We start from the raw sequence: 23,864 nt of genomic DNA, 5'->3' as shown, positions 1-23,864 counted from the left end.
TTCCTCTCTCACAGCTGAATAGTTCTGGGTTTTACACTGCACAGTTATTGGAGACTTGCAGCAGATAATCAGCAATAATGGCAGAGACCTCTCCAGCTGGCTGTATTGAGACAGACATGAACAAGGCGTGTCTGTGTTTGCACTGCCTGCATCTTGTGTTAAAAGAACCCAGAATTTGCCTGTTCTGAGAACATGAGGGGTGACTCTTCACTGACCACTGTAAGCAGCAGGGGACTCCATCTATGACCTCCAACAGCCCTGGCAGGCCAGTTCCTGCTCACCTCTGTGTGAGATGTCACCTCCTCTTTTTCATTAGGTTAATCTATGTATAGCTCACTGCTCCATATGCAGAATCATCAAAATAACATCATAGACAAGAATAAAAAGAATGCACTAATTTCACACATTCCCTCCATTAATTTGCTTTATTATCCAAGTATATGAAATATTGAATATCACCAGAGGATACATTAAAAATGAGACACCTGTTCTGTTATGAAGCATCCACATTAGAATTAATGGAACATGGACCTTGACAGTATTATTAAATATGTCTTGAAATAAATAAATAAAGCTACCTTGGAAATCCAGTTAGGTCTAAATAACCCATTTAGTAAATACACTTCCCTTCTTCCAAAGAAATTCCTTAGGAGACTATCTGTCTTGCTGGAGGCTTGTTTTCACTGGAAAAGAAAGTTTTTTCTCTTGATCTTACATCCCCAAAGGAAGGATAGTCTCAGCTAATTTACCTCATGATCAAAGGGAAGTAAGTGCCTGTTCAACATTTTTTTTAACATGAGATAGTTCATGGTAAGTGCATAGCCAGGAGCAGAAGGAAGATCACACTGTTAGCAGTTATTGTGGGTCCAAACTGAGGCAGCATCTGTTTCAGAGGATGGCTGGCAGCCCTGTCACCCAGGAGGGGACACACAGAAAACTCTGGAGCTGCAAGGCAGAGGTCAAGCCTTGCATGGTGCTGCCTTTCTGTTCTGTTTATTTCAGCCTTCTCTCTCCTCAAGGATCAAGGAGAATGAAGGAGTGGTTTTCCTCTAGGTTGCAAACTGTCCAGGTAAATTCAGCCATTGGACCATTTATGGTAATCTACCACATAATAGAATTATCAGTCTGTATGTTTAGCTACAGAATTATTTAAGGCATGCAAAATAGCATCCATGCAAAATTGGATTATTTATTTCTTTCTTTTACCCAACATAACTATTTTTGGTTACAGCTTAGAAAATACTTAGAAAATGACTCTTCCACTTCTTTTATTCCCAGACACAGCAGGATATGCATCACTAAATAGCTTTTAGTGGTTATTTTGTTGGAGTTCCTAATCAATCCTGTTTTGCCTCCCCTCTATGCTATTTCTAACCCTAAGCCAGGGCAAAATCCATGACAGGACCGTTTTGCAGAGACTGGTGAGAAAACATGAGATTAATTCTCGGCTTTCAATTCAGGAAAGGCATACAACTGGCATTCAATTCAGGAAGTCTTACAGAATTGGTTAAGCATCTCCTGTCTAGCCCTGTGTACATTCAGGTACATTTGTCCTCCAGCTGTTCTGATAAGGGTTCCTACAATGCAGAGGAGCAGCCTCTGGAAACAGGAGTTTGCTGCTCCTGGGTGACAGTAGGAAAAGCATTCCTTCACCGCTGTTTTTGTCCTCTCACCAGCACAGCAAGGCATGACCTTATCACACTTATTTTTATAAAACACTTCACATTTTGTAGTACAATACGTAAGTAATCGACATCTTCTTTAAGCTCAAAGGAAATGGGCCATTTAATGTAAAAAATAAGCTGTGAATGGTAAAGGATTTCTCTTTAGTCTTGCTGCCCCAGGTCTGTTCCCAGCTAGTGAGCAAACATTTGAGCAATCTCACCCTCCATTTAAAATAATCTCATCTATACCTATTTTCCTTCATTTTGCTCATCAAGCAAAAAAATCTCTTATTGAATTAATTGCTTGCAATTAATACTCTAACAAAAGGAGTTCTTACATATGCTCTTGCTCTGGCTACCGGAAATCCCAGTGGGAGATGTGCTGCTCAATTTTGCCTGAGCTGTTTTGAAGTAAGAACTTGAAGACTCTAGCTACAATAATTATTATAACATACAGAAGTTAAATTAGCATTTGCTAAATAGGTTATTAGAAAGATCACATGTTGTCAGAGGTAGTAAATAGCAAAACACAGCATGTATAAAAAAGGCTGAACACCTATTAAATCAGAACCAGTGGCAGATTCACAAAAGTACAGATGGTTTGAATTTTAAACTAGATAAGATTTCATCCCACATTGTGAAGAAAACCTTGGGAAATGGTCTTACTAGTCAACATTTCTGTAAGAAATATCAGTCACCCTTCATTGCATTGCAATGAGTAGTTATGATGGTGACATCTTATGGTTTTCTTCTGCAACTTTTTGCCCTGAGATACCAAAAAAAGGATAACATATTATGTATATTTTGGTCATTTTACACCATGTTCTTCCTACAATGTGATTAGGGACCTTCATATATGTCTTGTCAAAATCTCCATTACTGAGATCCATCAACTAATGAATGTGACTCACTGTGGGGAGGAGCATGATTCATACTTGACTGAATTCAGCAGCAACACATAACAATATAGGGAACTGAGATAAGAAACTGAGTTTCTAGAAGAAAAATCAGGGACAACTTAAGAATTCCAGGACACAAATCCTTGAATGTGACTTGTTATATCTGTCTACTTCTGTAGGTATGAAAAAGTAGACTCCTCTTACCACCAAGTTGTCTTGGCAGTTTATGTGGTTCAGTATTTATATTCTTCATCTTTATAACCTCATTTGTCCTTTTCTTAACAATATCAGGTCAACTGCTATCTGCATAAAAATCTTACTCTTCAGAGAACACAGGCTGTAGAGCTGATACTGCTGTATGTGTAAAGTACATATATTAAAACCTGGGACATTCTCTAATGTCTCTCCATTGCTATTATTCTGCAAGTACCTTTAGTATCTGCAGGTAGTAATTTTTCATGCAGAATTTTAATTTTTAAGTTACTAAGCTCCTTTTTAGAATTTGAGAGTAAAAATCTAGAGTGGGATGCGTTGCTTTAAGAGTTGATTTAATAAAGAATGGATTCTCTTTGTATTAACTCAATAGCATAATAATAACAACATTGAAACTTCACAAGTATTCCCTATTAATATGATACAAAAATATCTGTTGAAAGAAAGTAATTGTGCAATTCTCAGCAACTGCATGATGCTCATGTAATGTTTCTGTGACATGACCAGACCAGGAAGATCAAAAAGCCATGTACTGATAAACCCAGACAATGATGCATTCAGCTAAGGTTGCATATTGGAGTTGCTATTGCACTACTCCAGCTGCCTCTCTCTCCATTTCTAGTGAGAATAATGGCTGAGCATAAACATTTTTATTTTCCCTGTTGAGTCCTCCTCCACACGGGCTGTGGGTTCCATTTCTGAACGTTTCCTCAGAGTGTCACTGAGCTCACTGACCGCCGGTGGTAATTAAAGCTTTTGAGATAATCTTTACCATCCTGCCCAGGAGCTGCTTCCCTGCTGGCTACAAGGGGATGATGGCCAGAGGAAGGCCCTGCTGAAGAATCAGCAGCAGCAGATTCTTCCTCTGCCCACCTGTTAAAGAAGTAATAGCCTTCCTCGTATGTGCTTCTCCCGAGAGGATCAGGGGCAGAAACTCCCAGATTTTCTGTGTCCCTGGGAGACAGGGCTGCAGCTGGATGTAGAAATGGTGACACACATAAGTGGCCGATGCTTTGGTCAAGGTCATCATTAGATGCAGGTGAGGCCACAGGTGCACTAGAAGCAGCTTCTTTTCTTGATCTTAGTTTCTGGATTTCAACGTCCTGTTGCTCCTTAGGAAGCTTTTCTACTTGCTGTGCTCTCAGAACAAGAGATGCTCCAAGGGTTCCTCGTAGGGCAAAAATAAAGAACCTGATGAAGGAGGAAAGGAATGGATTTTTTAATCTGTGGGCTCATTCCGTAATCTACATCACGTATCCCAAATACAGATACTAATTTTCCATTATTTACAGACATCAGGTAGACACCTTATACCTGGTAGAAAGTTGACTCCTGGATCTTAACACAACATGTTACTACATATTTAGCTTGACCTGTATAGAGTCAAATATATGTATATATTATCATTGTTTTGGTATTTATAACTAGTTGTTTGCTGAACAGTGAAGAAAAAAAGAAAAAATCTCAAGAGATGCAATATTTGAAAATATGGAAGTTGCATTTATGCTGCTAAAACAGGCTAAAGAAGAGATTCTAATTTGTTAGATAAGAGAAAATCAGAAGTTAAAAACCTCAGCTTTTGGATTTTTTCAGAAAGCAGCAACAGAAATGTCCTCTCTGCCCTTTGCAGGACAGAGAACTTATGTAACTAAATATTGTGTGCTGTGAGATTGCATACATCCTCTCTCCATGTCATATCATCTTTGTGTGAAAATCAAAGTCTCTTTCAAAGCATCTTTTTTATTAGGATTTGACCTTTACATAGGTGGCTTCAACATGTATTTTATAACAAACATGGTTACTCTGTGAAATTGCATTTCAAAAGGTGCCATCCTCACATCCTGCTGCTCAATGTATCTATAAACAAGATTTACAAGATTAAAAGCCTAACAAGCAGCAGTACAGAAAGGGCTTTTAAGGCAATGAATTTCTTGGGCTTGCACAAGCAGGAGTGGATAAAGTTAATTTGCTGTGCCTGTGCTCAGGCTGGTCAATCCCAACAGAATCTCAGGTCTGCTCAGGAAGTGCAGAGCATGGGAGAGCCCAAGACTTTCTGTGTACATTTGCTGTGGGTCACAATGTCCTGTGTCTTTCTCCTCAGCTCGTTTTCTGCATCTTTAGTGCAAGTTCCAGGTAAACCAGACAGGATGACAGAGAAGGAATAGGAAAGTGTGTCTCGCATGCAGTAAACTGCTCTCACCTGCTCCTGCCCTCCCACAGCCCCGCAGGGTGTGAGGCCAGGCTGGGCACAGGCCAAGGCTCCCCCTGAGTGCTGCAGCCTGGACCAAAGGCAGCACTCAGGGGAAGAACCCAGGAGAGCAATTATTTAAAAAAAACCTGTTAGAAGGAACCCAGAACCTCCAGAAACCAAGTGAGGAGATAAGGAGCCAGGCAGAACAGTGCAATGGACCATGGAATGGAATGGAAGTTAAAATTTTGTGCATTTCAGCAAAGGGTGGTTTCACCACTGCTGTCATCTGCTGGCACAGCTCAGTTGGAGTAGAAACAGGTCCTGGATATTCTGCAGGTGAAGGAGTGTGCAGAAAATAATCTGGGGTACCAATACAAAGGAACAGCACTTGTCCAGATTTGAAGATATGAATATATCACCCTTAACCTCAGTAACCTGCTGAAGCAGCAAGGACCTTAAGTGTGCTAAACTCCCAAGATGGAGACACGAGCTCTCTAACCACGTGCTTGATGCAGCTCTCAGCAGAAAGCTCAGGGTCAAAAATGTCACTGTGAATGAGGGCTGATAGGAAAACAAAAGTCATGCAGGAGCAAAGCAGACTGGAAAAGGATGCCCTGCCTAGAAGACATGAGACCTTACTGAATTGTGTTGTTTATTCTGATCTGAACTTATATAACATAAAAATCACAAGAGCATCTCAACTCAAATGGGAAAATAAGAATAGTTTGAAGAAAAACACCATCTATTGTTGAAAAGTTCCTTTTCAGTCAAAGCTAAGACTCAGATTCTAATGCCTTAAAGCACTTACAAAACCAGATACTAAAAATATTGTCCTGAATTTTGTAATACCAGTGTGCTGCATTACTTCATGGAAATTAGGATGAGAAGGAAACCAGCAAGATAATCAAACCAACCCATTTCTTTCAATGCCCAAGCAAATAACAAATAAATATTTGAAACAAATGGTGCAACTCAAAACATACCTGCTTTAAGAATTGCTAATGTATTGAACACCAAAAGTAGTAATGTTCCCATATATATATGGGGACAGAATAAGTCTGTTTTTTAAACCATTTTTTCAGCAACATATCACAATAACTATCCCTCTCCAAATATTATACAGTCTCAATTAAAATTATCTTTAAAAAATCTGATTTTTTGCAATACAAAGTTAAACTAAAATTCTGGGTGCAATGAATATTTTTCATAAATAAATGCTCTTAAATTCAGCTTAGTAATGCATCATAATGTACTTGAAACCAAGAATATATTTAGTAACTCTCAAACATACAGGAATAATTCAAAGATTTGTTTATAATCTTGATCTGCTCAACAAAATTGTGGTCATGACAGTGAATAATTAGGTAGCAGATCTGTACTGGTAAATTTTGATGCACCCCAAGAAGAAAGGTTTCCCTGATGGGAAAAGTAGAAGATACATAGTGACTGATCTAGGGTTATATAAGTGAATAAATGAATGGTTCTTGAACTGGAAGGTTGAACTCAGGCATCTGCCTTCCACTCTGATCCATTATCCTGTGCAGCACGTGTCTGACACATCACATATCTGTACACATCTCTGTTGTTTCTTCACTCCCATGTCTGCAAACCCACAAAAGGAAAACATTCAAACATCCAAACCTTGGTAAGAGTGCGACGATGGGGGTGATGAGGCACAACAAATAGAAGGTGGGGTCCTTGAGCTGCCTCTGCATGATCCAGTAGGGGTTGGTGGGGGGGCTGCAGAGCAGGCAGGCAGCGTTGTAGGCGACAGAGAAGATGAGGTACAAAGCCACACTGCAGAGCATTGCCACCAGCTGCAGCACGGTCTGCAAGCACAAGGGAAGCCAGTGAGACCCTGCCTGGGTGCGAGACAGGAGGGGACAAAGGCAGCTGGGAAGAGTGCATCTAACAGTGCGTTTTACTGAAATCTGCAGTAGCAGAAATAGCCAGAAATAATTTAGAGAACAGCAGTGAATACAGTTCTCCAAGTAACACTGCATACATTGAGGTATGCAAGTATTTGGTACTGTCCTGTCTGAAGGCATGATAGAAACAAATTCTGTCACTGAAGGTATTAATCTGGGGCTACTAAAAAATTCTGGCCCTTTGTGAAATCTTAGTGTACCTGTTACTTACTTTTTGTGACCCAGAATTCAGGTAAATGACTCTGAAAGAGAATTCTATGCCTACACAAGATGCAACATTCACAAAAAAAAAAACCCAAACCAAAACAGTGCTGCGAACAGGACAGGTCAAATACATACCCATGTTTTCATTTCAAGAGCCTGGTGCAAGAGAATGGTCAGGAGGGCGATGGTGTTGATGGGGTTTCCAAAGGAAAACACATCTATGTCAGAGTCTTTGTAGGTCTGCAAAACAGGCAGAGAGACTCTGGTGAACTCTGACTATTCAGAACTGAATTTACTACTTCTAAGGAGGACAGGAGAGTGAGAACATTAATAAGCCTGTTACTTACCAAATAAGGGACAAAGAAGCAAATGAGGCTTTGATAGAAGGCATCCAACATTGTAATAATAAAAGCTGACAAGTTGTATATCTGCAGGAGTTTACAGATAACAGTCATTATGATGGGATATGTGTCTCTAGCTGTCCTGCAAACATAATTGCTGTTTGTCTTCCATTCACACTACTAATTATTGCTAACTGGTCTCTTTCTATGAATAAATACCTCCTAAGCAGCTGATTAAACCAAAGTCTTATCTCTAAACAGGCCTTTTATCTGTGTTAATAAAGACAGACCTTAGGAATATTACCAAGTCTACCAAGAGTATTAAAAGCTGAATTTTGCCAATGTCACGTCCCTTCACAATGGATGTTATTCCTCAAATTCTTTCTCCAAGCTCCTTCTAGAGTTATAAAATTGGTCAAAAATCCTTTCTTCTAATGCAACACTTATTTTGTGCCATTTTAATTTGACTATTTGCCCTATTTAAAATTACCTAGTGACCTCTGGTGTCACAGCTCCCATGGAGTGGAATGCATTACTGGAGAGACAGAAGATTGGACCCTGTTGTTTCAACATTCCAAGTAAGTCTAAACTCTTTTCTTCCTTCCCTCATTCCTCAGCAAAAAAACCCTGTGGTCCTTTGGGTTATCAAGCAGTTATTTCAGCAGCCATGACATACCTCTGAATTCTGTCCATTCTTGTACAGCTCGGGCAGATGTAGGAGCGTTTCTGCAGAAACATCTTTGTCAAGGATTCCAAAGAGGAGAGGGGGCACCGAGGTGAACAAGAGGTTGAATAAGATCATCTGCCAGTAATCTAGCATGGTGTTGCCTGAGAAGCCACAGAAGAACTGGTACCAGAAGAGCAGGTTGACGTAGCACTGGGAGAAGCACAGACAAACAAACACATAGTTACACCTGCGGTTTATTTGTTTATTGAGGCACTGGTTATCAACAGAACCTCCTCTGAGGACAGGAGCACTGGCTAGAGGCACTGCACTTTGTTCCATAAATCAATATACCCTAAGGGTCTGTCTCACAGTGATCCACTGTGATACAGCTTTTTAAAAGGCATTGTGGTCCTTTGAGAATGTATCAGAGAATAATTGAGTGAACTGTTCACAGCCCTGAGTACCAGATTTTAGAATCCTTTTGGAATCTCATTGTCCATGTGGAATCAAAGGCGTGCTGCTCCCTAATGCTATGGGGGACATTAAAGAACAGCAGCATCCTAGTCTGGAGAGCTAACTCACATTGCAAATAAATAGCCCTTGAACTCTTAAAGGATGTCCAGTCAAAAAAAGCAAAGTGTTAATTTCCCCTACAAATTTTAACAGTAATAAGAAGTAATCCTTATTGAAAATTATTAAAAACTTCATGAAAAAACAGATACCTTGAATTCTAGGTAAAAAGCCTTTCATGCTCAGAGCGCATTTCATGTCAAATGGACTTGTTTTCCCAGTCTTGTAGAAACTGAATTACTTCATTTTTTCCACTTTATATCATACTTCAATGCATAGATCATTTGCATATACATTAAATTTTTAATAAAAATGACAGATATGAATGCATCATTACTTGCAAGTGGCTCCTATAAAAATTCAGAGGTTTCAAGGCAGGCAGTTCTTAGTACACACTCATCTACATTCGAGTGCTAATAATCTGATCTCCCTCATGCAAATTTTATTTTGAGGCTCATGGGTATTATTAATAAAGTTTCTTGTGCTAGCATATAAAGTTACTAAGCCTTGAGTCCTTTTTCCCTCTGGAATAATGCTATTTCAAAATATATTTAGAGCCTGTATTTTTCTCAATGCTCTATGCAGCATCTTGATAAGAAGGAAGGGGCATACTATAAACTTGCAAAGTGAAGGAACACAACTGTAGCTTCATAAAAAATAAGAGTATAACCTGCAAAACCAAAAACAAACAACCAAGAAAACCCTCAGAGCTGGAATTAACCTTTGCTAGGATGAACACTTAATAATTTTAATCATCTTACCACATTTTTGTAGAAAAAGTAAATCACCATCTTTGCCAGGCGAGCATAGCACCAATGCCCGTGGACAAGAAGGAGCTTTTTGAGATGCTTAAATCGGGATATTGCAAAGTCACTGGCCATCACAGCCTTGGGGAAAAGGAATACAAAGTCATTTACAATGCATCCTTTTCACACACTATGTAATGAAATTTGAACATAGACATTGAAGCAATTTCCTACTATTGAATATTGTAGAAGAAACAAACCAACAAACCTCAAGAATATAGTTGGAGCTTTCTATCTCTGCAGAGCTCTCCATTTAAGGAGAATAAGGAAGGGGGATGTATGGGAAAGGATATAGGGCAGAAGATTATGGAAGAGAATCCACAAAACCTGGAAACCTGGAAATGCAGCAGCTGAGAAGATTCAGAAACCAGATGCTCACCTAACACTGGGCAGACATCTGCTAATTTTCCAGTCTCATGAGCAAACACAGGTTTGTCCTCACATGATAATTTTTTGGCTCAAAATGCTCTTTTTTTTTTTTTTTGTGGCTGGGCCCTTAATTACAAACTGCATAATAATTTATGATGCCAACTTGCATTTTTAAGATGACACTTGAGAGTGTAGGGCTCCTATGAAACTTATTAAGCCTTTAGGGACTACCTGACAAAAGAGGAAAGAAACTGAGAGGATACCTGCATGCCTTCTTGGCCAGATATTCCAATTCCAACATCAGCTGCTTGAATCATACTCACGTCGTTTGCACCATCCCCTAGAGTGGGAAAACAGGAGGGAACAATAAAAATGCAAGAAAGGCTGCCTCCATCAGAAGAAGGAAATAATCTCAGCTGTGCTGATTATTTCAAATATTCTGTACTACCATGCATCTTGATCAGGAGAACTGATGTGTGGCATCAAGCATCAAGGCTCTGGTCTTGGTCTCCCTCCTTCCCTGGCTCCACCAGAGCAAAATCCAGCATTGGGACCAGCTGGGTGGTGACACAGCAACCCCAATCCCATTTAGATCAGCATCATTTTGTGTTTCTGCTTGGCCAAATCCATATGCTCAGGAACATGTTTTGCAACACCCTATTTCACTGAATTCTCTGAATCTATGACAAATTTGATTGCAGATGACAACGTACCAAGCCAGTTTCAAGAATTATTTTGCTCATTTCAACTCACAGCAATACGTTAAGTATGTAACCAAATTTCCAGGGAAGGAACAGCCATGCTTATTGCTTGCAATATGGAGATTGCAAATTAGGTTAGTTGGTAAAGTAAATGAAGCAGTAGGCTGAAAGCTTATGGTTTGAACTGTAAGGCAAAGTAATATTTCAAAAATACAATAGACTTTTCTCTTTTGTCCACAGAGGTGTATTTGTTTAGTTTGGAGTCATCTAAATCAATTAATCAAGGATTTTAGTGGCATCATTTACCAAAAGTGTGGAAGGAAGCTCAAAGCATTTCACAATATTTGGAGGTAAAAGGCAAATGAGTGCTTAATACCACTCTGGAGATAATTCTGTTCTCACCAGGAAAATCTGACAGGAAAAGGGCGTTATGAGAAGATAAAATAGTGACTAACAATGAGTGATTTCCAGGCCCAAAACAAGGACGTTTTGGAGGCAATATGTGCATGTGTTTGTACTGATGTGCATGAAGGGGACTTCTGGGAGATTCTGAATTTGTAGTGCCTCCATCTGTTTAGAGGGCAGATTTGCTTCGTGAAAGCTGGAGCAGGGCTTTTATATGGGCTTTGATCAGGACAGATTAATGAATGCTGTTTCCTCACCGCCCTTACCGGAGGCACAAAAATCTGCCCCGTACAATACATCCCCCACATTCCTCTCCAAGACAGAACCTGCCATGTCCCTGTGAGATGCAGGGTAGGCAGGTAGGATGCAGGAGGTACCTATGCAGAGGGTCATGGCTTTCAGCTGCCTCCGGACCAGCTTGACCACCATGCTCTTCTGCAGGGGCGTGGAGCAGCAGCAGAGCACGGAGCGGCAGTGCCGCGCCAGCTCCAGCAGCTTCTCCTCCAAACCTCCCTGGAAGATGATTCTCAGCGTCCTCCCATCCAGCACCAGCCCAAACTCGGGGCTGGGGGCCTCAGGGGATGGCAGAGATGTTGGGATGATGCCAAAAATCTTCCTGCGCGGTTTGTCGCGCTCGTAATTCTTCTTCACCTCTTCCAGGGTTAAATTCAAGAGAGATTCACAAGTTTCCTGTGAGAAAACAGACGTGGGTCTAGAAATAGTTATCTCCATCTACAGCCCAGCACCTTGCCAAATGGATATTTGTAAAATCATGCCAGGGGGTTTAAGCCTATCAGATAAACATGAGGGGAAATTTACTGAGAAATGCACTGATTCATCTGATTGGACATTATTTCAATGACAGCATCCAATCCCTCAGTGAAAACACTGCACATTTTATCAGCCAGTTAACTGAGGTAAGGAATTATTCTAAAAGAAAATATAATAATCTTTACATCAGGAAGGCATGTGTGCATTTATGCTGAGAGTTCAGAAATTAAAAGAAAATATTTTCTTTTAAGGAGATTGAAAAATCTAGTTCTGATATGAACGGTGTGAGATATTGCAGCATTGGCTTCCACAAAAAATAAACTGTGGTAAGAGAAACAAGAGGTCCACATTTTCAAAATTACCCACTAACTTTCAGAGTTAGGCCTTTTCTAAGTCACATATCAGGCATGTGTCACAATTAGAAACAGAAATAAAACTTCATCTTTTCAAGCACGTGCCTCAAACACAAAGTCCTTCTGTCTTAGTGAATCTGCTTCGTGTTGGATCAAGTCCCCTTTTAGATGCCAACAACTGGAATTGACTTAGTAGCACGTAGAAACAGATTTAAGGGGAAAACTCTCACCCCTCCCATCCAGATCTCCTAAACTGGCGCATCACTATCAGAGAAAATCCAAAATGATATCAAAGTTATTTTGCTCCCTCTTAGTACCCAAAGTCCTCCTTCTGTGGCCCTGAATATCTGAGGAGCTAATCACTCCTCTTTCTGCCTTTTCTGTCAGCTTTATTGAGTGATGATTCAGTTCTATAATGTTATTTTCACTTTATGTAGCATAAGGTACATGTGTAGGATGTTTGCAAGATTTAAATTACTCTTAAGTGGGAGGTTCTGGAATCAAATGTACCTCTGACATCTAATAAAAACCTGCATCTAGCATGAACACCTAAAACCCCTAAAAATATTGAAGAAACGTCATCTTTGTATGAACAAACCAAAAACAGCAGTGGAAATTCCTGGTTTGCCTTGACTTGCCTTTTGAAACAAAATCTGCCAAGCTACCTAATTATGTTGCATTTTCTTGGAATATATCTCATTTTCAGTGTTTGAATAATCTGCTGGGCTCAGGGGTAAGGAGAGGCCCTTCCCATTGACACTACTTCAAGACCTAAGTTTGGCAAAATTAACAGGTTAAATGTATATATTGCAGTGTCCCTCACTGCTGCTATTGGGAGTTTCTTTCAGAATTTGTCTTTGTTTAATTTTGAAAGTGAGGGAACTAAATCTTATTGTGGAGAAACTCCAGTGTCCCCTGAACCAGGGGGGTTCCCAAAGTCCCCATGTGTATGCAGGTTGCTTCTGAGCCGGGAACCACAGAGGCTGCTGTGGGTAAATGCCCATGCTGGCATTTCTGGGAGCCAGGGTGGTCCTGCCTGCAGCATCTCTGCTCTGGCACCAGCCCTGTCTAATTTCCATCCTAAATGTATTCATTCTGCTTCCTGTTAAAGCAGATCTGTGTTTCAAATGGAATTACACCTTGGAATGTTTTCTGTGCCACATTCCACATCATCTTTGCCTGTTTCTCTATTTCCATGACATTGAAAGAGACAGATATTTGCACAGGGTTTTTTCTCGTTTGGAGAGGTGCTAGCTGCAGAAAAAAGCATTTAGAAACCAGGCCATCTCACTGCTCCATGCAACTGCCTAAACCAGTCAGTATTTTAACAGTATTTACTTAATCCTCACAATAGCTTTATTGAGAAAAGCAAGCTTGTATTGGTAACCCTGGTTCTCTGGGGAGGGAAGCTGAGACAGCCCAGGTGTGTAACTTGTCACACAGGGAAGCCCTGCCTGCCCTCCACAGCCTCGTGCCAGCCCTTGGAAGAGCTGAGCTCACTGTGCCTAGTGCTCCTAATGCTATCTGGGGTTTTTTGACTGTTCTTTGTAAAGTGAGGTCTAAAGCAACAGAATGCCAAACTGCAAGACACAAAGAAAAGGTAAGATAGCAAATTCTGTGTGTTCTGTCTTTTTTTACTCACCTTATTTTCAGTGTTAATGGTGAAGACAGTGTCCCTTTGGTTCAGAAGCTTGCAGGAGTATGCAATGTTAACTGCTGTCTCCTGTTTGTCTCCTGTCAACACCCAAATTTTTATCCCAGCCTCTCTCAGAGACACAATAGTGTCAGGTACTCCGTCTTGAAGGCGATCTTCAATCCCTGTTGCTCCTGGGCAAATAGGAAAAGAAGAGAAATAATTATCTTTTTATTAAAAAATCAAGTTGCTATTTTCTTGTTTAAAAAAAGCTCTTTGCTTTCCAATCATGCTGCTGAACTTATTGAGAATTGAACCAAGGTTTTTTCCAACAAACAAACATGCAGGCGCATGATCTGCATTTGGATTAAGGTCTGAATGTGTCAACAATCAAGTTCTGTCTCTTCATTTTGCTCATTGCAAGAACAATGCATTTCATTTCTTCCTAATAATCCAAAATGACAATGTGCTGGCAGAGGAATCACAGCATATGAATTTTAAAAATGCTGCATTAAGTCGCATCAAAGCAACCAGAAAAGATGAACTTTGACTGTTTAAATGGATGCTGTCCCTGTTGTCAAGTCAGCTGCTTCAGCCATCAAAGGCAGAAGAAACAGTACAGTACATTTTCTTTTTGAACATGCACAAACTTAGAAGCAGATGCCAACATTCATCCTGATGATGTTGGGAAATGACCATCTGAATGTTACAATACTCCTTATCCCTTCCACTAGAGGTCAGTTTGAAGATGCTGTAACTGTGGTACATTAAAGATAGATATTGATTTAGGCTAAAGGAACACTTTTTGCAAATTAAAGTGTGAAAGCACAGAGAGCCTTAGTAATTGGCAAAGGTAACAGACTCTGACAAGATCTACATTACCTCTTATGTGGTCTGCTTATGGCATTTAGCATTATTACTCTAATTTTTAAAATCACTGCAGAGATTATGAGAAGCCATAATATAAGCTATTACTTGCAATCACAGAAATTCAACAAAGTATGGGCACAAATTGCAGTCAAAGAAAAATGACAACTTCAAAAATCAAAGTCATAAAGAACAAAATGTTTGCAAACAAAATAGAACAGAAAGCACTGAAGTGCTCCATAATTTAACAGAATGATATTGTTAGATATGACAGTGATGAATAATGCAGAAATGTCAATCAATGTAATGCTAAACATCCTTTTACAAAGAGCACAAAGCAAGCACAACAATGCAACAACAGCAGGAACTCAGTGGCAGAACACCTACATGTTGAATATACTGGATTTTATAATACAGTTCAATTACCAAAATTCCCTCAGAATTTGTGCCCAAAACTGAAGTTAATTTATGGCATTTTATAGGTTTATCTAAGGATATGGATGCATGATTGAACTGTGGGAACTTCACTCTCTACTGTGTTAGCTGAGCCACACTAACAGCTGATGTGCATGTTATTTGCTCAGGGCACACAATACCTGCAAGTAACTTTTTCAAAGTTATTGCAGCCCAAAATGCACAAGAATTTGTATAGACAGTCATTGGATTTTATCTCCCTAGTCTGGAGATTTCCAAACCACAGAGGAAGTACTTTAAATATAAATTAGTATAAGCTGTTGTCTGCCATACTGCCAAGACTATCACAGGAGAGCAAGTGATACTTCATGCAATGACAATTCTTATTTTTAGCTACCCAGCAGGGTGAGTTTGGTCTCCAGATGCTGTGCTGTCTCTATCAACAGCTCCTCTCTGTTGTCAATTGCAGCTTCTGCCTCCTGACGAAAATTGGCCCATTTTTGAAAGTCATCTTCATTCAAGACCTGCATAACACAATTTAAACAGTGTTTATTTGAAATTTAAATAAGAGAGGAATGCCAACATTCCGGATCACAGAGATTTCACTCGTTTCCAAACTGGTAAAGTACTGTGTCATCTTTAAAATAACTCAGACTTTTCCAAGAGAAAACTGCAACCACAAGTAGTTTGTACAGATGACCTGCAGCTGAGACTCAACAATATGACATAGGGAAACTCTTGCTCACATAACTCTTGCTTAGCTGAGAACACACAGTTTCTGAGGCCTGATCTGCATTTCTCCAGAGCTTGAATATGATCCATTTGTTGCACAGTGACAACTCCTGTATGAAAGCATGACACTAAAATTCACTAATTCAGGCTGAGAGCAAGATTTTTGAAAGTTGAATGCCAAGCAAAAGAGAAAAAGTTTGATTGCTCTGCAGACTCTCTTTCTTGCGTGGAAGCACTATAGAGTAGGCCAGCTGAGTTACTATAGGAGAAACAGAGATAAATGTTTTGAGACTGACTAAAAATCCCTCATTGGGTCACATTGAAGAAAAAGAAAAAAAGACTCCAGACGAGGCAATAGAGGGACAAAGAGATGGGCATATCTGGCTGGTTGTCTGAAGCAGAATTATAACCACTATATTTTTCTAGCAATTCTATTGACATGTACAGAACCTGGTGCTCTCCTACCTTCTTAGCTATGCACAGGGTTCTCAGTCCATCATGGGCATAGTAGTCCAGATGCTTCTGTGTTCTCTCTTTTATTCTTTTCATTCTCTTGTCTGAGCTAATGTCACCTGTGAAACACAAGGAAAAGATTCCATATTTTAAGTACAGATAATTTTCAGTCTAATGGCCTAAGATTAAAAAGAGCGGGCTTTGGAGAAAAGTGGATTCCATTACAATACCAAGTTCTTGACAAGCTCAAAAGTATTGGCTGTGCAGAAGCTGAAATCTTGCTAAAATTTCACATTTCCTTTAAGATACATTACTTGTGGTTTTTTAAATTAATATTGCTGTACTCTTGCTGACAACCTGAAAAACAATGGTCAGGCCCTTATGACAGTATTATTGCAGAGTACACAATCCCCATGGGTTGGCATTATCAGTGAATTTTAATTATCCCATTCCATATTCTAAGCACTTCTGAAGTTGAATAAATATCTCAGTTCTGATCTCCAAGGATAATACTAGACAAAGCTTGTTCTTTGTTATACTTCTAATATCTAGATATAATATTTCATGCAGAAAAGACCACAGCACACTTCTTGTTAGGAGACACAACAGATGTGTCTCACACAATGGCTCATTACCTTTGCTGGAGCTGTCAAGCAGGTCCATTATTACAGAGTCAGCGCCTTTCGTGTAGACCACAATCTCCCTGGTTAGAGGGTGCCTCACCACCACAGACATCCTTTTCCTGACCGAGTCAAAGCCCAGGGTGTAGAGGATATCGAAGGTGAGCAGCGTGCCCTGGGGCAGCTGCACCGTGACCTGCTCGGGCGTGCGCGACACGAGCACGAAGCCGTAGGCCTGGGCAGCGTAGACCAGAGCTGCCTCGTCCGGGCTCTCAGCCTCGTAACAAACGTCTGCTGGCAGAGAAGTGTTGGTTGCAGACCGAAAAACTTCATCCAAGGAAGCAGTGCCGATCTCTGTGCTGCCCTTGTCCTGGAGCTCCTGGCCCCCGCTGCCGGCAGAGCCGTCGTTGTCATTGTCACAGCGCTCCAGCACAGCAAGAGGCTCCTCGCTGCTCTTTGCACTGAAGCTGGCACCAAGTTGCGAGCTAGACTGAGATGATGAAAAAGATTGACTAAGGCTTGCTAATTTTAGCCTTTGAAATATCTGATGAATCTTCTCCCGGGTGATTCCTGAAGGTTTTGTTGGTGGTGGGGTTGTGACCTAGAAATAGGAGAAAAAAATGAAGGTTCAAAATAAATAAATGTGAACTTCAAGAGCCTTCTCAAAACCTCTCTCTATTTTTTTGCACCTAAATGACAATAGTAGTAACTATTACTGTAATAACTGCAACTTCCCCTTTTCCCATCTCCTGCCATTTAACTGCGTTGGAAGTATTTAATGGAGAACTCATATAAGAGATGGCATCCAAATTTGATGGTGATTTGTATTTCTGCTTCTGAAGCAAAGATGTAATGAAGCTCTTGTAGTTCTGTCAATTGCCTGGCAGATCAGAGAAAACCCAGTGTGTTCAACAAACTTCTTACAGCCTATATAATACAAAATCTAAGAGAAAAAGTGCAGATCCTGTGGTAGCCTTAGCTATCATCAAACATAAGAAGACAAACTAGGAAAGGATACACAGGCATGGAAGCAGTAGATATTACAGAAAATGTAAAGGAGCTAGAGGACAACTCTCAAACAAACCAGTTTTCATGGCTTCATTTTTCACTGGACACTACGTGGTTAAATGGAAGTATGACCCATTTTCCTCATGTGTTTAAAGTTAGATTACCCTTTGTCTTGGCTCGGTAGCTGTGGAGACCAGAACTGTGTTGCAAATGGCAAGAGCCAGAAAAAAGTCAGTAAAGGATGTGGAAGTCTTCATGTGTAAAAAGGGAGAAAAGCTCTCAGTCTGGAGGGCAGCTTCTCGCACTCGCCGCAGCAGCCTGCTGTCAGGAGTCACATCCTTTTCCTGGAATAGAATTACTCAGGATTATTTCCATTCACCCTTGTCCTCAAGGAATAACTGGCAACATCATAGACTTGAATTTAGACCTAGAAAATACCTTCAAAAAGCTGCCCAACTAGATAATTAGAAGGAAATGCATCTTCAAAACGAAGATGATCTCAGAATTTTATTTCTTTTGAGATGTTCTAAAATTCAGAAAATGCACTACTGGGCATTTCACTTCAGCAGCAACTTTCTGAACTCAAAAGTTTCCTCTGGAAAAACTGAAAATTGACAGGCTAATTGTGGCATCAGAGACAGGTTTTAAAAACAAAACAAGAAAAAAAAAAATCAATATTTATCAGAAAAAAATTTCTCATTTTCTTTTTTACATTAAATGAAAAAAGCGCTGATCTGAATTTTCAGTCTGACCATATATTAAAAACCCTAACCAAGCAAAAAAGAAAACCAAATAAAACAGCACTAATGATGATAATCATTTAAATTTGCCACCTTTTCAATGTTAACAATTTTGTTAGTGAAAATGCCAATATAAAATGGCTAGTGCCATTCACTTTTAAGGTTTCCTCATTAACCTGATAGCATTTCTTCTACTTGATGGCATGAAAACCTGATGACCATGGGACAATGAAAATCTTTGTTAAATGGTTCTAATAGCAAGGCACTACTTATTGGAACTATTAAATCTAGAAGGAAATGTACTGTCACTCCCTTAATTCATAAGAACTCCTAAAGGTAGAGAGTAAATGTTAATTTTCTGTTGTGTTCCAGTGTTGAAAAATGGATTTCTCTTACAAACTTCAGTCTGCTGACATACACACAGGTCTACAAACACATTCTATATACCAGGAGTACTCAGAATGCTGCAGATTTGTAGAAAAGTAAAAATGCATCAGATGAGGTGATGCAATTTCCAAAGGGCAGGAACTATAGAGACACCAAAAATTTATTATTCCCATTTTATTAATAGGGAATTGGCTCAGGTGGCAAAGGATAGTACTATGTCTCATTTAAAGGTCATACAGGGCAGGCTCGTGCAATATCTAAATGTCTCTATTTTCACAATTGTCATAGGGCATTAAAACAATTTATCCAGTTAGAGTGACACCTTTGAGCAGCTAAGACTGCTTAATGTTCTTCTACAAAAGAGGCATTTGATACTAGTTCCTCACATATTGCTTCACAGTGAATTAAAAAAATGTTTATTTCTAGAAGAAAAAGAAAAGGCCTGGCAGTAAAATTATAATTGGAAAATATACTGACAAGAAATTTCTTTATCATTCTTCAATAGTCACAACATCTAAGAAGTTCTCAGAAGTCATGGCTCATGGGTTCTCAAGAATACACGGAGATGTTCTCAGCAACTCATGAGGTTTGGGCTGGAAAATACTGGGATAACAATTTACAGACTTCCCATATTCCAAGAACAGTAGGAGTTCTGAGTGGTACTTACTACATGACAGCAGAATTGAATGAGGAAAGTAGGATCTTATAACAACTGCAGCAAAGAGAGTTCTGAGAATTCTGCATTTATTAGGCTATTTTTGTTTTAATAAAACGATTTGGATGGGTTTTCCAGGCCTTTAACTTTAATTGGAATTCTAATTTTGAAAGTGTATGACCTTTTAGTGTTCACAAAAGCCTTGTCTGAAACGTCTGTTAAAAAACTTTCAAGAAGAGCAGAACAGTCTGACTTTAATTAGGCTGTGGGTGAATTTGGGAAGCTTCCGACCTAAATTACAGCAGATCCTGCTCCCCTCTGACTGCAGCCAGCATGCTCCAATTGAGGACTCTGGTTCTTTGTCTCCCCCTTCCCTCTCTTAGCTCCAGCAAGGCTTGGATTTCTTCTCTCTACCTGTTGGCTCTCTGTGGCTGTTGTCACATTAATCGAAGGGACAGGACCACAATCAGACTAAGGATGATTTATTAATTAGATAACATCAGTCTCAAAGGCCATGAGATTTATAAGACAGCAATCAGTCAGCCTTGGTCACAAGTTCTCTGTTGCAGACAGGATATAACTTTCTAATCCAATGGACAGTTGTCACGGAGTGTTTTCCTTTTCTAACCTGCCACCTTTACTTCTTTCTACTGCAATGTGGATACTTTTGTCCAATAAGGTCCTATTACATGCACACATATTTGTCTCTATTATAGCAGCCAGCTCTATTATAACTCTTAGCTTATTCTATTCAAATCACAATACTGAGACACTGAAATTTTTCAGAGCAAAGTCCATTCTGATTTAAGTGAAATGTACATCTTTGAATTAAGTCTGTAGCTTGCAAACATAGCTGTTTGGTCTGACTCCTGACCCAGGAATTCTTTCTGATAAAGAAGAATTAGTGGCAAATGTCACTGAAATCAGTAGAATGAATATGTATGAACCTACTGTGAAATTGCATGCATATGCATTTGAGAGGGAGATAAAAAAGGATCTGGAGTTCCCAGAGGCACACATGTCATTTTAGGGGAACGATTCCCACATGCATCCAGTGCTGTAATAAACATACTGGCTTTACAACTTCCACAGAAATTGTGGGGTTTGTTTGTTCCACAAATCAATACTACACTATAAAACCCTGCATCACCTTGTCTAGTACAGTTTCTTACTTAAGGCACATTCTATAGAAACATAAGTTGATGATTTCTCTGTTCAATGTGTGTATCTTCCTTTCACACCAATCTAGACTTCTCTAAGGCTATGAATCAAACCCTCTTGAGTCGGTGAAGATTTATCTTTCTGACTCCCATCCCAAAAGCAGCAGAAGGGTAAGTTAGAAGGTGCTGGCCCAGGCTGCTGTACTCACGATGGGGCTGCTGAAGGCCACCTGGGACTGGCTGCTGTCCCGCCGACCCACGGACCTGCTCCTGGCGTGGCCCTTGGAATGGGCCCGGTCGCTCTGGCACCTCCGCAAAGGCCGCACCGTGCTGGCCTTGTAGGTGCCTGGTCTCTCCAGGCCCATGGGAGGAAGAGTGAAGTGCTGAAGCTTTGCAAAATCCTCTAAATCCAACTCTCTCTGTGTTTTCAGTCGCCTGTCTGTAAAAGAAAAATGAACCTCTGATTCTTCACTGATTTTTTTTTTTCATGGTTTGAGAGGAATTCCTTGATCAGCTAAAAAAAATCTGAAACAAAGTAAACCAAAGCCAAAACATTTCAAAAGCCATCACCAGAAAAATGTCATGGCCCACTGTCCAGCAGTTTCTGGCAATTGCCACTGTCATTATTGCAAGAAAATAAAAATGTTTTCAAAGTGATCAGTCACTTTTATGGGCTTCTCTTAATGTTTCGTCTCTTCAGCTGCTTTTTGCAGTTGGAACAGGAAAGTGAAATATGGTAATTCACAAATCTGCTAATGTTTTCAGTCACAGAACACAAACATCTTTTTGGCAGCTGCTTGCCAGCTTAACAGGATCCTTTCCACTACACAGAGCATGAAAGTGATGACGAAGAAGGAGCCTGAGTCAACACCATGAATTCCGAGCACCGAGTGCCAGGATCCGCCAGACCCGGACTGCAGCCAGGATCCACTCCAGGAAATGAGTGCCTTATTTTTCATATCACACAGAAGTGTACGTTTACATAGTCACAGAAATAATTACTTATGGACCCACTGAGTTTAAATATTAACTTGTATCAGTTTGTGAGCTTATAAAAAAGGTCGTCCGGTGTTCATTTAGAAATGAAAGAGAGAGTGTTCTCTTTGAATGCAGAGCAAATCCTGGAGGTGCCTGCAGAGGGATCTGGAAAACCTATCCCATCTGCCTTCAGAATCATTTAAAACACCTTCACTTTTGTGAATCTCTGTAACAGCAGTCTCTGACAAAAAAGTGACTATTCCACAAAACTCTACATTCCATCAGAGGGCTCAGTATGTTCAGGTATTAAAACTTAAATTAATGACATTTAATTGCTCAGACAAAAAAGCAAGTATAAAAAACAGTTTCTCACCATTTTCCTGATGGGAAAACTCAATTCCATCAACAGTACAGCGTCGAAATACCATTTTATTTTCTGTCAGTGTCCCAGTTTTGTCTGAGAAGATGTACTGGATCTGTCCAAGGTCTTCAGTAATAGTGAGGGCACGGCACTGGATGGGCAAATCTGCTTCTTCATCATACAGGTCAATGTCATTGTGAATTAAGAAGACTTGGCCCAGTTTGACCAATTCAATGGACATATAAAGAGATATGGGGATTAAAATCTGAAAGAGAGTTTAAATTCTCAGTGAGGGGTGAGATAAATTTCACTGCTTTCTACCAGCAATGTCCTGGCACAGGCATACTAATGATTTCCAAAGAAACAGCTCTTCCTGGAGACATATTTTAGGGCTGATGAATTCAGGGATGAAAAAAAATCCTGCACACAATTGCAATGGAGAAACAGGGATAAGTGGCAAATATAAGACTAAATTCCTAGAGTACTAAATTCAAAGGTGGGTCTTTCATACGATGCCCTTAGAAAGCAGGTTTTCTAGACATAGGATCATTCTCTCTCTTACCCTTCTGAAACTCTGAAAGGATGGACTAGCATAGACTCTTAGTGCAGAAAAGTTTCACAAACTATTACTTTTCACACAACACTTTCCACCCACAAGTTTCCTTGCCCTGAAAGAAAAATGAATTCTTAAGATGCACGAATATTCTGTTCCAGTAATGAAGAATAATCCCCCAAGGAATCTCTTAGCAGCTCTGAAAGTTATATTCAAATTTTGTTACTATTAAAGAAATTCTGTCCACTTAAATCTCAGCACTGGCATCAAGAAATCTGAAAAGTAAATGTAATTTTTTCCCTCACCCAATAAAATATTCTTTCTCAATTAGGCTTAATCACACTCAGATATACAAGTATCCTACTTCTAATTTAGCTTCTTTCCTAGACCAGATGAACCATACCTAGTTATTATTCCCCACTGGTAAATTGGCAATTTTTATTTCACTGTTTTTCTGAGCTGCTAAGTGGCCTTCTTATTTTGGAATTCTGGATATAGGCAGAAAAAAAAAAAAAGCTGGAATTTGAATGTATAGATCTTTTTTGCATCTGCTAGATATTCTGAATTAAAGATATTATACATGTACTTCCTATCTATATCCTTGTGGCGTTTCAATAGCAAGAAAAAAAATGAAGTTGGAAAAAAAAGAAAAAAAGAAACATTATTTCACACTTGGCTGATTTGAAACACTCCTAGCAATATTTTCAAATAGGATTAAGAAGGCACTGCACAGCTATTAATTGATATTAATTGTTCATTAGTGATTATACTCAATTTTGAGTAGCTTCTTCCTTGGAGGTAACAGAGAGGTTTTTGTCTTTTACCTGCAACAGGATTATCATTGCCAGGAACATGTAGAAACCAGCAAGAACTGGAGGCACAAAATTGCCGTTCCAGTCTGGGACATCATAAGGTGGATGCTCCCAAAATTTTCCTGTCCAGATGCCATGCCCTGTGGGAATGAGACACAAGACTGAAATGAGCAGTGGAGTGAGGGACAAAGCTGCTGAAATGTGCAGATATGGACTGCTCTAACAAAACAGAGACAGCATTTCCAAAACTGTGCTCCCCGAGCAATGCTGCAAAACTTTTGGAGAATGCAGAGCACCTGCAGAGCTCTGTAGCGCATCTACACAATTGATTTGTTGACAAATAAGTGACAAATGAGTATTCAGGGATATTTTCATTCACCTCTGCTTCGTCAGGTGTTTCCCATGGCTC

At 39.8% G+C, this 23,864-nt stretch overlaps 1 protein-coding gene across 1 annotated transcript in view; it reads right to left on the bottom strand.

Moving 5' to 3' along the window:
- Positions 1-397: 397 nt before the first annotated feature.
- Positions 398-23,864, bottom strand: part of ATP10B (ATPase phospholipid transporting 10B (putative)) — a 46,358-nt gene continuing 22,891 nt past the window's right edge. Inside the window, exons 6-21 of the mRNA XM_063168623.1 lie at positions 23,468-23,595; positions 22,103-22,355; positions 20,961-21,190; positions 17,974-18,153; positions 16,817-17,402; positions 16,194-16,300; positions 15,394-15,520; positions 13,725-13,909; positions 11,336-11,648; positions 10,116-10,192; positions 9,439-9,564; positions 8,117-8,317; positions 7,447-7,527; positions 7,235-7,339; positions 6,609-6,796; positions 398-3,967 (exon numbers count right to left, since the gene is read on the bottom strand). Of these exons, the coding sequence (XP_063024693.1) occupies positions 3,487-3,967; positions 6,609-6,796; positions 7,235-7,339; positions 7,447-7,527; positions 8,117-8,317; positions 9,439-9,564; positions 10,116-10,192; positions 11,336-11,648; positions 13,725-13,909; positions 15,394-15,520; positions 16,194-16,300; positions 16,817-17,402; positions 17,974-18,153; positions 20,961-21,190; positions 22,103-22,355; positions 23,468-23,595 (3,368 nt within the window). The 3' untranslated portion in view covers positions 398-3,486. The remainder of the gene's footprint in view (positions 3,968-6,608; positions 6,797-7,234; positions 7,340-7,446; positions 7,528-8,116; positions 8,318-9,438; positions 9,565-10,115; positions 10,193-11,335; positions 11,649-13,724; positions 13,910-15,393; positions 15,521-16,193; positions 16,301-16,816; positions 17,403-17,973; positions 18,154-20,960; positions 21,191-22,102; positions 22,356-23,467; positions 23,596-23,864) is intronic.

This window comes from Melospiza melodia, chromosome 14, assembly GCF_035770615.1.
Source record: "Melospiza melodia melodia isolate bMelMel2 chromosome 14, bMelMel2.pri, whole genome shotgun sequence".
NCBI lineage: Eukaryota > Metazoa > Chordata > Aves > Passeriformes > Passerellidae > Melospiza > Melospiza melodia.
This window is presented reverse-complemented; position numbering and strand designations above follow the sequence as displayed.